This window comes from Mus musculus, chromosome 11, assembly GCF_000001635.26.
Source record: "Mus musculus strain C57BL/6J chromosome 11, GRCm38.p6 C57BL/6J".
NCBI classification, from domain to species: Eukaryota; Metazoa; Chordata; class Mammalia; order Rodentia; family Muridae; genus Mus; species Mus musculus.
The window spans coordinates 12255910-12267922 of NC_000077.6; the positions used below are offsets into that span (position 1 = coordinate 12255910).

Below are 12013 nucleotides of genomic sequence, written 5' to 3' on the forward strand. Positions count from 1 at the left end.
CCCATATTTTAAAAACTACTGAGACATTTTTTTTAATATTGCTTGGAACCCTGACAAAAATCAGTCCATCACGAACAGCCCTCACCTGAGAGAGAAGTTCAACCTTTACCTACAGGCAAAACACATCCAAACTAAGTTGCAAACCCAAGACTTCTTTCTTATAGAGTCACACCAAAGTGCTAAGAAAACGTGATTGCCCGTATGGTCCGGTCACACAGGGTACTGTGGCTGTTACCTTCCAGGTCTTCATCAAGTTCTGCCAGGGTCTGATGTAAGTGGCCAGTGATGAATAGGTCTTCATCATCATTGGTAGGCATGGTGGCTTTCTCAGTCCTAGAGAATACCAAAGAAACAAAGAATGCATTGACTAGGACTTGTAACTTTTTTCCAGAAACGTCAGTCGATATTCAAGGCTAAGCAGTCCCACATTTGCTGTGACACCACTATTCTTGGAACTGAAAAGATTCATTATTTGCATGAATGATGTGTATGTCCATATATATTATACGCAGCATGTAAGTTACATATGTAATATGTGGTATATTTGGAGGTTATGCTTATATCCTCCCCAAACTGTTATCAACAGCTGAAGTCCATGCAGGTGTGATGTGGTCCCCATGTTTTCTCTCTGCTGTACTAGACAAGCAAACGTGCTGGTAAGACTCCAGGATAGCTGCACTGCACTGCAGCTGACATCTTAAGAAGTGAGGCACCTGATGAGCAGCTGTATGTCATGATGCCAGGGCTGTGTCTTCACACATGACTCTAAACTGCCAGCCTGTTCCTGACAATCTGCAATCTATCAGCATCCCCTGGGCTGCAGTCATGTAGGCTTTAGGCTCTGGTATAGGGCACTTTTTTTTTTTTAACTTCCTGTGCTGTCAAAGAGAATCTCAGAGCATATGGGGCTGTATGGGAAGTATTCAGAAACCCTTCAATTCTGCAAGCCCTGCCTCCCTCTGTGCTGCCCCTTAGCAGTAATCTACCTGCAAGACTTGAAAAGGAAAAACCAATTCACTCCTCTACAATAAGGGGCTTTCCTATTGTCTGACATGTTTCCTTTTCATCATATTACTGCATCTTAATTCCTGAACTGGGCAGAGGATAGCAGGGAAGGGAGCTTGGGAACCTCATTGTGTCGCCCACAGAAGGGAACTACCTTTGGATCTTTTTATTGTAATAGTAAAGACCTTGACATGAACAACAGAAAACATTATACCCACTGTAGTAGTATAAAAGCTCCCATTCTTGGCCTTCACTATGGCTTCCTTCTTAGAGGCCTTTCAAAGCAAGCCCCAGAAGCATGGCATGCCTTTGTGCTAGGGAAAGAGTGTTTGCCTGCTGGACTCCAAGTAGAATTTGTTTGTATGTATAAATCCTAGTATTGCAATCCTCACAAGTGGTCTGTAATGTAACTGGTGTTGTCACTGTCATTGTTTAGATAGGAAACTAAAAAGAGACCCACTGACATGTGCAAGGTCACATATCATTCAAAGACAGGTGGCACTTGTTCCAAAGCTTGAGTGAGGGTTGGCTGCATTGACCAGGTGGCCTAGCCATGTCTAGGGCCATGAGGGACAATGTGGCCCCCTGTGGCACAGGGCATCCTAAGATATGTCATCCTGCTGCTCAGGACAGCAAGGTCATGATTTATTTGCGTCAGAGGGAGAATGGCATATGTGAGACAAGTGCTGCCAAAACAATTTAAGAGCTGCCTCTGCAAGGGCCTTTGCCTCCATTTTCCTATTGTGCAGAAAATGCAGAAATGTCTATGGCAATTGTCCGTCTTCAGCGAGAGCTGAAGGTTCCTTTCCGCTGATTGTTAAAATTGAGGACCAATTTCCATCATTGCTAATCAGACCCAGATAATGATGCATGAAATGTGCCTTGTACAATCCTCACTTACGCAGCAAAAAATTCATTCTAATAAATGAGTCTTTCTTTCTTAGTGACTATGTCCATTTGGGAGCCAGGAAGTAGCTTCAAGATTGGTCTCAGCTAATGTCCTCTGACAGGCTAGACAAAAGAGGCTGGCTAGAGATGTGTGTGCATGCAGACCAATTAATAAGGACCACAAGAGGTGCACAATTGTCCTTCCCATTGCTTTGCTTTTGGCCTTTAATTGTTTCAATGTTGTTTGTTAAAGCTGTTTCTCTTTCAGGGAATGTGAAGAAAAAACTAACTCAAATATTTGCTGCACTATATGGCAAAGGAAAATAAGATACTGCTAGGCAAAATGGCATTTGATATATAAAGCAAATTATGTTTAGATTTATACTTGTAGTTTAGGATGCTTATATGTATACACATATATACTTTTATATCAAAGCATTTGTCTTTGTTCCAAGACTATATGGTTCTATCACTCAAGAGACACTAAAGAGAAGATTGCCTGTAAGAATTAAGTTCAAATTCCACCATCTTTAAAAATAAATGTTAAACTAGAAAAGAAATCACCTTGAAACTGCAGTGGATACAACAAACACATACGCCTGCTGTTGGTTTAAATGGAAAGCAAAATGGAATCAGATATCAACAAATACTTTATCTTTGTAGGGAAGCAATTCAGTAGAAGGAGAAAATATAAATATAACAGCATTCATTGTATTCTGTGGAAAAAATCTAAAATATTCAGCAGTTAGGAGAGCTACATTGTAAAGGGCAATAAAAATCAGTAACTCTGATGTCAGAGAGTCTGTGGAGAAATACAGTCCAATTAGTAACCATGACAATCAGAGAGCCTTCGGAGAAACACCAAGTAATGCTGCTTCTAGCACAGTACATGGAAAAAAAAAACAAACAAAACCAAGACCCAGAACTATATATAGGTTAACAGTGATGCTATAACCCCACATATGCCCATGGACAAGGGTGAGCCAGGAACGAGTCAATGTACCTTTCTGAAAGGAGGAATCACAGAGACTTTTACTACAATGAACCTAGCATGACAAAGCAATTTTAAAAAGCATGCGGGTGGATTTGGGTGCTCTTTTATGCATGATCATGGACAATTTTGAGACAGGGACTCTCTAGAGAGTTTTCTACAAAGGCTAGACTATCTGCTCAGTGAGCTACAGGGATCCTGTCTCTGCCTCCATTGTGCTAGCATTAAAAACACTGAGCCTTTTTATTTTTTATTTTTTTTAAGTATGTTCTGGAGATTGAACTCAGTACTTCATGCTCACACAGCAAGCCACTTTGCTGGACAGACTATTTCTCAAGCCTGATAAACATATTTTTTAAATTTTTATTAGTTATTTACATCCCAAGCGCTACCCTCTCCCAGCTTCCCCCACCGAGTCTGATAAAGCTTTTTTAATGTGCAAAACCTTAAATGCTATTTTTAGACTCTAGTTAATTATTTCTTTTTTGTTGTAAAAGAGTTTAAATGTTTCTTCATATAAATGGTATGCAAAACCTTGTTTCCTATAGGAGATGGCTGGGCCCAGGATCTCACCGGCCATCAGGGAGAAAGCTACAGTTAGTTCAGAGCAGATTTGGTCCTTCACCATACTCCTACCTAACTCAGGATCAGTCTCAACTACTCTGGCCATTAGCAGCTCTGCTCTAGGTGAGTAGACTTTCTCAGTTTCTTCCCTGTATCCAGAACTGTCTTGTTCAAGTACGAGAGTTCTATACTACTAAAGGTACCCCTTTACTTGTGTCCTTTTTTCCTGACCAGTCCGTTTCCTCTCACTATCTCATATGGACTTAAACATTTCCCTTGCCCCCACCCCCTGATGCTGGCACCCAGTGATGATAGGTCCTGCCAGCACATTCCTATTGCTCCCTGGCACTCTGTCCTTAGGGTCATACTTATTCAGGAAGAGGAATAGACATATGCCAGAGGTAGCCAACCTGGATGCCTTGTAGAGTGCAGAAAGGTCTAGCCACTGCCAGGCCCTTGGCTTAGGTTCCTTACAAAGCTGCCAAGTCCCTGAAATCTCTAAACAAGGTAGCAGTGTGATCCTCTTGCTGCTTCTTCATCTTGATCTACTTCAGATGTACCCCAAGGATTGCTATTTTCCAGGCCTGAGCTTCTCCATGAAGGGTTATCAAGCCAAGGTCAAAGCCAATGGCAATTTTCCAATTTTGCTTTTCTATCTAAGATGTCTGGGAGTAGATGTTTGTTTTTCCTGTGTGTCCATCTCCACTTTTGTAAAGGGTTACACAGATGCAGGATACTGGCATTCCTCTTTAACACTTACCTGGACTTAATCACAGGGCTTGAAGCATAGCTCCCTATGGGCTTATAGGACAGCACAAGGCATATATCATTGAATAGTGCATAGTGGGCAGAAAGCAACTCATCTGCTGACATGAAGCAAATGTGCACGGATGTTTCATTCCCAGGCTTCTTCCCCCACCCTCAATTATGACCAAATCTTAAGATATAGTTCTTATTGGAGGTTTGTTGTGGCTAAAGACCAAGAAAACAGAAGGCAAGCAATCAGCCAGTGGGCATTTTGCTATCAGCCTGCACATGTTGAATAAACACAGCCAGGTCTATTTTCTCACACACAACTGGAGGCAATGACTGCAGAGAATGTGATAATGTTCAGGCTACTGCTGCATACAGTCTGAGGGACTTTCAATCCCAGCGGTCTGGGAGGCTCATTCGCCTCATATGTACTGCCCTTTGGGAGTCAGGGTGGAGATGGGGGGTATGCCTCTCATCCAGCTGTGGCAGCTTTGGCCCAGCGTGGCCTTAGCACTGTTTATGTAGCTCCCGGCAGATGAGAACAGGCAATCATCCTCTACTTGGTGCTGGGACAAATAGGAGCTTGCTGAGTTTTCCTTTCTACTTGCTATTAGAAAGAAAAGGTAAATGGCATACTTCTGACTCACAGCACATTAAGGTATGCTTGGTTTTGATTTGGCTGAGTTCTTTTAAGAGATGTATACAGCTGTGAAAAATATCAGAGAGGAAAATCACGATGTTTTCAGAGAGCAGTTTAATCTGCTGATGAAGACCAAAGCAACCCTGTGACTGCAGAGTGATTAGGACAGCCTAGAGGTAGAAAGCCTGGGACGGGATGGCTGTTGCATATGCTTGACCCCCTCATTGCAGATGGAAGTGTTCCTCACTGATAAGGCTTCAGAGTCTAACACTAGTGTGCAAAATACATTGGGGGCCATATATGTGATTTTACATCTTCTTGTAGTCTGATTTGAAAGGAGAGAAGTGAAGGTAATTTTAATTGCTCTAATTTTAGCTTTATTTATACATGTGATTAACGAATTTCTTTACCGAGCACGTACAAACTATTTCAACGTGAACAGCCATGTGGCAAGTGCTTCTCAGCTAATATGACTAAGTGGCTACAGTATAGGGCAGAACTCCACATTTTTCTCTAGTATCAAATCAGGGCCTCATGCATACAAAGCAAGTAGTCTACCAAATGATGGGTATTCCCGGTGACTTCCATATTCTTGTGTGTTCTAATACTACTCTGAAGGACTGTACAATGCATTGACATGCTTCTAACTGTTGCTGTAGCTTCTGAATGCCGATGGTTATGAATGCTCAGGGGTGTACATGTTGTTCTTTATAAATGCTCCTGGGTTACACAGTTTCTACGATTCTAGATATTATGGTCTGTATTATATGAATGACTTCCAAAAACTTTTGGGGCCACAGTTCCTGGAGTTCTAGTTTAGGGAGCCAGATGCTGGATGCTGTAGAAATTCAGGACCCATGTCCTTGTTGAGTCTCAGTCTGAACATAAAGCTACTTTGGGACCACATGCCTGCAAGAAGGGGAAGAATTTTTCTCAGACTGCAATTATGTATGTCTCTACTCCCATTTACCAACCAATTGAGGCCAGGAAGGTCTTTGAAGGGTTACCATGTAGAGAGTGAGGCAAAGGGTGGGAGTGGGAGAGGGGTCCCTCTTCATCCGAAGAAACAAAGAAACTGTACTTCACACATAGACACTATTTTAAAAAGAGTCTTCTGAAAAATTCATACATGTAGGTTAATGTCTTGACCATCTTACCCCATCCCTTTTTCCCATCCTCTTAATGATACTGTTGAGCCCTTATTCTTCCCAACAGGCCCTCCCACCTTCATGTGTTTAATTTTTACTGTTACTTGGGACCCCACTGAGTTTAATTAGCTTAATTAGTGTGACTATGGATGGGAGACAGTTTCTTAGACTGTGGGCAGCTTACTAGTAGCCATAGCACCGAGGAAAGTGACTTCCCCTTCTCTCAGCAACCATGATTTGTCAACAGCTCCTGACAATGTGAGAGGGGTGAGGCCTTGAGACCCCCTCCTCAAAGCATGACAGACTCTGGACAGGCTCCATTTTGTGCAAGTCTTTGGCGGGCAACCACAGCTGATGTGAGTTCTCGGGCACCATGGCCATGCCATGTAGAGCAGATAGTGCTTCCCAGCGTTCCTTCTCATCTCTGGCTCTTACATTCTTTCTATTGTCTTTTGGGATGCAGACGCTATAATGTGTTTTCTACTTTGGGAGGCTTGGGATGTGACTACATTTGGCTACACTTTTGAGAAAACTCAAATCTACAGTCATCTCTCTTATTCACATCTTACTTTCATAACTGATGCTCCCCAAAGGAACCTTAGAACTTGGAATTTGGTGATGGTGATATATGGACAGATAAATTGCCTGATGACAGCCAGATTAGGGGGGGGGGTGTCCACTCTTTAGAAATATTGCTAGTTCCATTCTTAGTCCTCCCAGAGTGGGAGGAACAACATCCATTCTCCTTTTCCCTTCTCTGTCTATTATTTGTATTCAGACAAAGATGTTAGAGTTTGAAGAGAAGGCAAGCAGAGATGGAAATAGTCATAGAGCTTATCCAACAAATCCGATTTCTCTTTTTCCTCCATGAATTGTAAATGACAGCAACAGAAACAATCATCTCAGTTACCTGTCCCTCACTGTTCTACATATTTCAATTTTACTGAGGAAGAAAGAGAAGGGAGAAATGGATTTGCAGGCCAAAGGCACTCTTTTGTCAAGCTATTCAATTAGAATAAGAAATGTTGGCGCTGGTCAACTGTAAAAGATACAGGACAGGAAAAGATTTGCAAGTACATCCAGCAATAATTGTAACTACATCCCAGGACAAAACCAGTCATGAAGCTCAAAGTGCTACTCTTGGGTGATCCCAGAACAAGGGACCAATACCACATGAATATTACATTTGTGTGTGTGTATACCTTTTGGTCAGACTTCTTCTTGGGAATTTATCTTTTGTACCGAGTTTAGAGGAAGAGAATGGAAAGATGATGTCCCAGTTACAGGGTAAATCAGGGCAGTGAAAAATTTCCAGGTGAATGTAATCAAATGAGTTGAAGGAAAAACACCCTCTTTTCAAACTGTACTGGATATAATAAACTGGAATTATGGTCAGCCATTCTCACTTGTTTATTTTTTTTTAGAAGACAGAGTTTTTAGAAGACTGAGCTTCTTAAACTTAAAACATAGGCTCCTGGGCTACTGGGTGGTACTCATCTATACAAGCACCAAAGAAGAGACAGCCATAGTGGCAATGAGCTAACTCTCTAACCATAGCCACACCATTCTGAAGCCATATCACCTGTCTACACCATAGAAAAAGGATACCCAATAGCAGAGGGTGACCCTCATGGGATTTTTGGACAGGTTCTTGGGAGAGATAATACAATATTTGTGTCCCTGCTTTGAACATGCAAACCTAGGCAATCTTATCCCCCCCCCCAAATAAAGATGATTTAAACATGTAAAGACAAGAGAAAGGAGACAGCTGTGAAAACCAGGACTTCTGAGCTTTTACACGTCATGTTTCATCTTTAAGTGATTTTTAAACAGCATTTAGTGACATCCTAAGCAAAAGAAGTGTGACAACAGAAGACCTAAGTTTAAAGGCATAAGCAATCCTTACTTACCTAGTGAGCAATCCCATGCTGGACACTTTCCTCACATTGAGGTCATGCATGACAACTTACTAGAATCCACTCTAATCCTAGAGTCCTAACCTTGCTTGCTATGACAAGAAGTTAACTTCTGATCTCTCCCATCTCCTAAGGTCTGGCATTCAGAGGTGATGAAGAGGGACACAACATAGCCTGGTCTCATACCATCATTATGACTCATTCAGGTTGAACCACTTTGGGAACACAAATAGACATCTTAAGAAAAGTTGCAGAAGCTAGATATTGGATTGGAATCATTCTGGGTAGAGCCAGGAATGTGGGATGAGAGACAAAACATTAGCTACAGAGGTCCAGAATATTGCATGTGTCCTCCATAGGAGGCTGCCCAGAAACAAACACATTCCTTATTACTATGTCAACCACTACAACCACTATTTTCTGAAGATGTATGCCACTATTATATTCTCTTCCTCTCCTTTTCTCTCCCTCTCTCTCCCTTCCCCCTTTTCCCTCTACTTCCCTCCCTCTCTCTGTCTCCCCCCCGACCCCCCCCACGTGTGTGTGTGTGTGTGTGTGTGTGTGTAAATGGCTGAGATCAAGTCCACTGCCCTGTGAGTTCTTTTCCCTCACAATGTTAACTAGATTATGGGCTACTCATGCTCTAGAACAGGCTTTAATTCCCTTAACTGACCATTTACAGCTTGGACACCTGAAAGATACCTACTCTACCACTGCCCACCTACATTCTGCTGAGAAGTTACCTTCTATGGTTTATTTGAACCATAAGCCACCACTTCTGCCTTTTTACAACCTGAGTTTTCAGTGTAGTATTTTGTATCTGAACATAAAACTTATCACTTTTTTAAAAAAATTAGGTATTTTCTTCATTTACATTTCAAATGCTGTCCCAAAAGTCCTCCATACCCTTCCCCCCCACTCCCCTACCCCCTCACTCCCACTTCTTGGCTCTGGCGTTCCCCTATACTGAGGCATATAAAGTTTGCAAGACCAAGGGGCCTCTCTTCCCAATGATGGCCGACTAGGCCATCTTCTGCTACATATGTAGCTAGAGACATGAGCTCTGGGGGTATTGGTTAGTTCATATTGCTGTTCCATCTATAGGGTTGCAGACCCCTTTAGCTCCTTGGGTATTTTCTCTTGCTCCTCCATTGGGGGCCCTGTGATCCATCCAATAGCTGACTGTGAGCATCCACTTCTGTGTTTGTTAGGCCCCGGCATAGCCTCACAACAGACACTTTAAAAGGAGTTAATTTTATGTTTTTGAGTGTTTTGACTGTATGTATGTACATGTACACACACACACACACACACACACACACACACACACACACACACACGAATACCTGTTGCCTGCAAAGGTGAGAAGAGGATGTTAGATGCTTTATAATACAGATAGTTGCTAGCCACCATGTGAGTACTTGAGAACTGAAACTGCCTCCTCTGCAAGATCAACAGGTGCTCTTTAAGCACTCCAGCCCCAAAGGCATTCATTACTTTCTTTAAGAGACTCAGTCTCTCTCTAGTCACATGACTCAGGCATCTACATCTGTATTAAGTATGAACCTGGCAGGAAAGTGGAACTGACTAGAGTTCTCAAACAGTGCTCAAGGGAGCACTCATCCTAACTACCACATGGAGGTCTTTTACAGGGGCATGTTTAAACTGATATTCTCTATAAAGTATTCAAGATCCTCTCATATCCCATTGAAGCTAAAGGGAGCAAATGTTTCCAAATATGTTTGTACACAGACTTTTTGAAGTACTATACTACAAGAGATATCTCAATAGTATCTACATCTGGAAGTTTACAGATGGACATTCATGATAAAACTCACAGAAACTCATGATAAAAGTCACAGGACAGTGAAGGTACTCCTATGCCCTTAGTTAAGAGCTTACCTGAGGACTGGCCACAATGAGCTGCATATCTGTTTAGTCTGGCCATGAATGTTTAGGTTAGTTAACAACATTTTAAGTTTGCGAGATGTGACATACAAATCTAGATGCATAGCATACTTCAAACACTCTCCACATAAAGTCTATAACATACTTTCCAGGAGAAACTAGAGGTTTTGAAAAGGGTTGTTTCACCACCAAACCCAGACACTATTGCATATGCCAGAAAGATTTTGCTTACAGGGCCCAGACATAGCTCTCTCTTGTGAGGCTATGCCGGGGCCTGGCAAATACAGAAGTGGATGCTCATAGTCATCTATTGGATGGAACACAGGGCCCCTAATGAAGGAGCTAGAGAAAGTACCCAAGGATCTAAAGGGGTCTGCAACCCTATAGGAGGAACAATGATATGAACTAACCAGTACCCCCCAGAGCTGTGTCTCTAGCTGCATATGTAGCAGAGGATGGCCTAGTCAGCCATCAGTGGGAGGAGAGGCCCTTGGTATTGTGAAGATCATATGCCCCAGTACAGGGGAATGCCAGGGCCAAAAAGCAGGAGTGGGTGGGTTGGGGAGCAGGGCAGCAGGGAGGGTATAGGGGGCTTTGGTGATAGCATTTGAAATGTAAATAAAGAAAATATCGAATAAAAAAAGAAAAAAAAGAAAAGTGTTGTTTCAAAGGTCCTCAGATAAAGCCTTTAAATTCTCCACCCACACTGCCTTTTTCCCTTTGCCCTTCGTCTTTTTCCCTGATGCCCTTCGTCTCACCCCCTGCCAGACACAGGACATGAGGTTTCAACCCCCTTTTACACTACATTGCACCTGGCAATGTTCAACATTATATATTTGGAAACACAATGAGACAGGTAATTTCTGCAAAATATTTAACCTTCTCCAACCTATAGTTTTTTATTTCTCGAAAGGAGAGACATGAGGTCATCTCTTGAGGGGATAAGTTAGTGTCTCTGTCATGCTTAGAGATCAGAGATACTTTTCTTTCTTACACAGCTGACTAGGTGAACAAGGTCAGATAGGAGAAAGTGGTAGGGACCAGTGCTGTGAAAAGTGCTTCAAAGAGAGGATACAGCTACTGAAACTTGTCCTCCAGTCAGAGAGGAACTAGATCCTGGTTCCATGACTCACCTTAGAATTGAGCTTCCTGAACCACTTTTCCCCCATGATGGGCTCTTTTGGGGACCCAGTTCTGGAGTTCCAGCCAGGTCCTGGTCACTGCCGTCTTCCTGGTCTGTGGACCATTTGTCCTTGGATCTCATGCTGTCTTGTTGTGAGTCCAGGGAGATGGCATCTGAGGGAGAGCTCATGACCCCCGAGTCCTCGGTTGTGTCCTCAGATGCTGTCTCCTCACTCTCCGCTGGCACCTGAGAGACTCCACCCATGCTGCAGTGGCTGCCAGGCCCCAGAGGCAGACTCACTGGAGGGGACATACAAAGACAGGTTAACAAAATCTACTCAGAGTGTCATGCTGCCTAACATGGGCGACATCCTTTTGACTCTGAAATGTGTGATTCAGGGCTATCCAAACAAGGAAGACCCTCTGTCAAACCAATAGCATTCACTAAAACATTTTAACTCTGAAGGAGCCTTGTGTGTATGCATAAGTGAATTCAAACTATCCCATGAAAACCTGGACACTTGATTGGTTAGTCTTTTGTCTATCTTTGTGGTGCCGAGGATTTAACTAGATCATTGTACAATCTAGGAAAGGGCTCCACCAAGGAGCTACATCTTCAAACCCTTAATTAACCCTTTAAACATGCATCCTCTAGGCAACTGTGGTGGTTAAATATTCAAACTAGTGATAATAAAGACAATTTTTTGTAGTCTGACTCCTGACTTAAAATGACTGCATATATACACATACACGTATATATATAACAACAAGTAATGAAAATGGGTCCATGAACTTTAAAAAGAGCAAGGAGGGATATATAAAAGGGTTTGGGGGGAGGGAAGGAAAAACAAATTACAATTTCAAAAACAACAGCAATAATAAAAATGAGTTTCTTAAACAAACAAGCAAACAAAAACATGACGAATGAACAGAAACAGACCATTCTGGTATGGAACCTTCTGACCAGCAACCTTATAGAATAATGTTGGAAATGTGGTCTACATGCTAATGACATTCTTCCTCAACATTTGGACCTGTCTTAATTTTAATACTTTAGGAAATGTAAGTTTTTGTGTGA

General features: G+C 42.3%; 1 protein-coding gene across 12 annotated transcripts in view; it reads right to left on the minus strand.

Moving 5' to 3' along the window:
• The window catches only part of Cobl (cordon-bleu WH2 repeat), a 228347-nt gene that overhangs the window by 19234 nt on the left and 197100 nt on the right, over positions 1 to 12013 (minus strand). For all 12 annotated transcript variants that reach the window (XM_006514485.4, XM_030245514.1, XM_011243655.3 and 9 more), the window contains 2 exons: positions 10947 to 11235; positions 236 to 333 (listed from right to left, as the gene is read on the minus strand). In XM_006514485.4, the coding sequence (XP_006514548.1) occupies positions 236 to 333; positions 10947 to 11235 (387 nt within the window). The remainder of the gene's footprint in view (positions 1 to 235; positions 334 to 10946; positions 11236 to 12013) is intronic.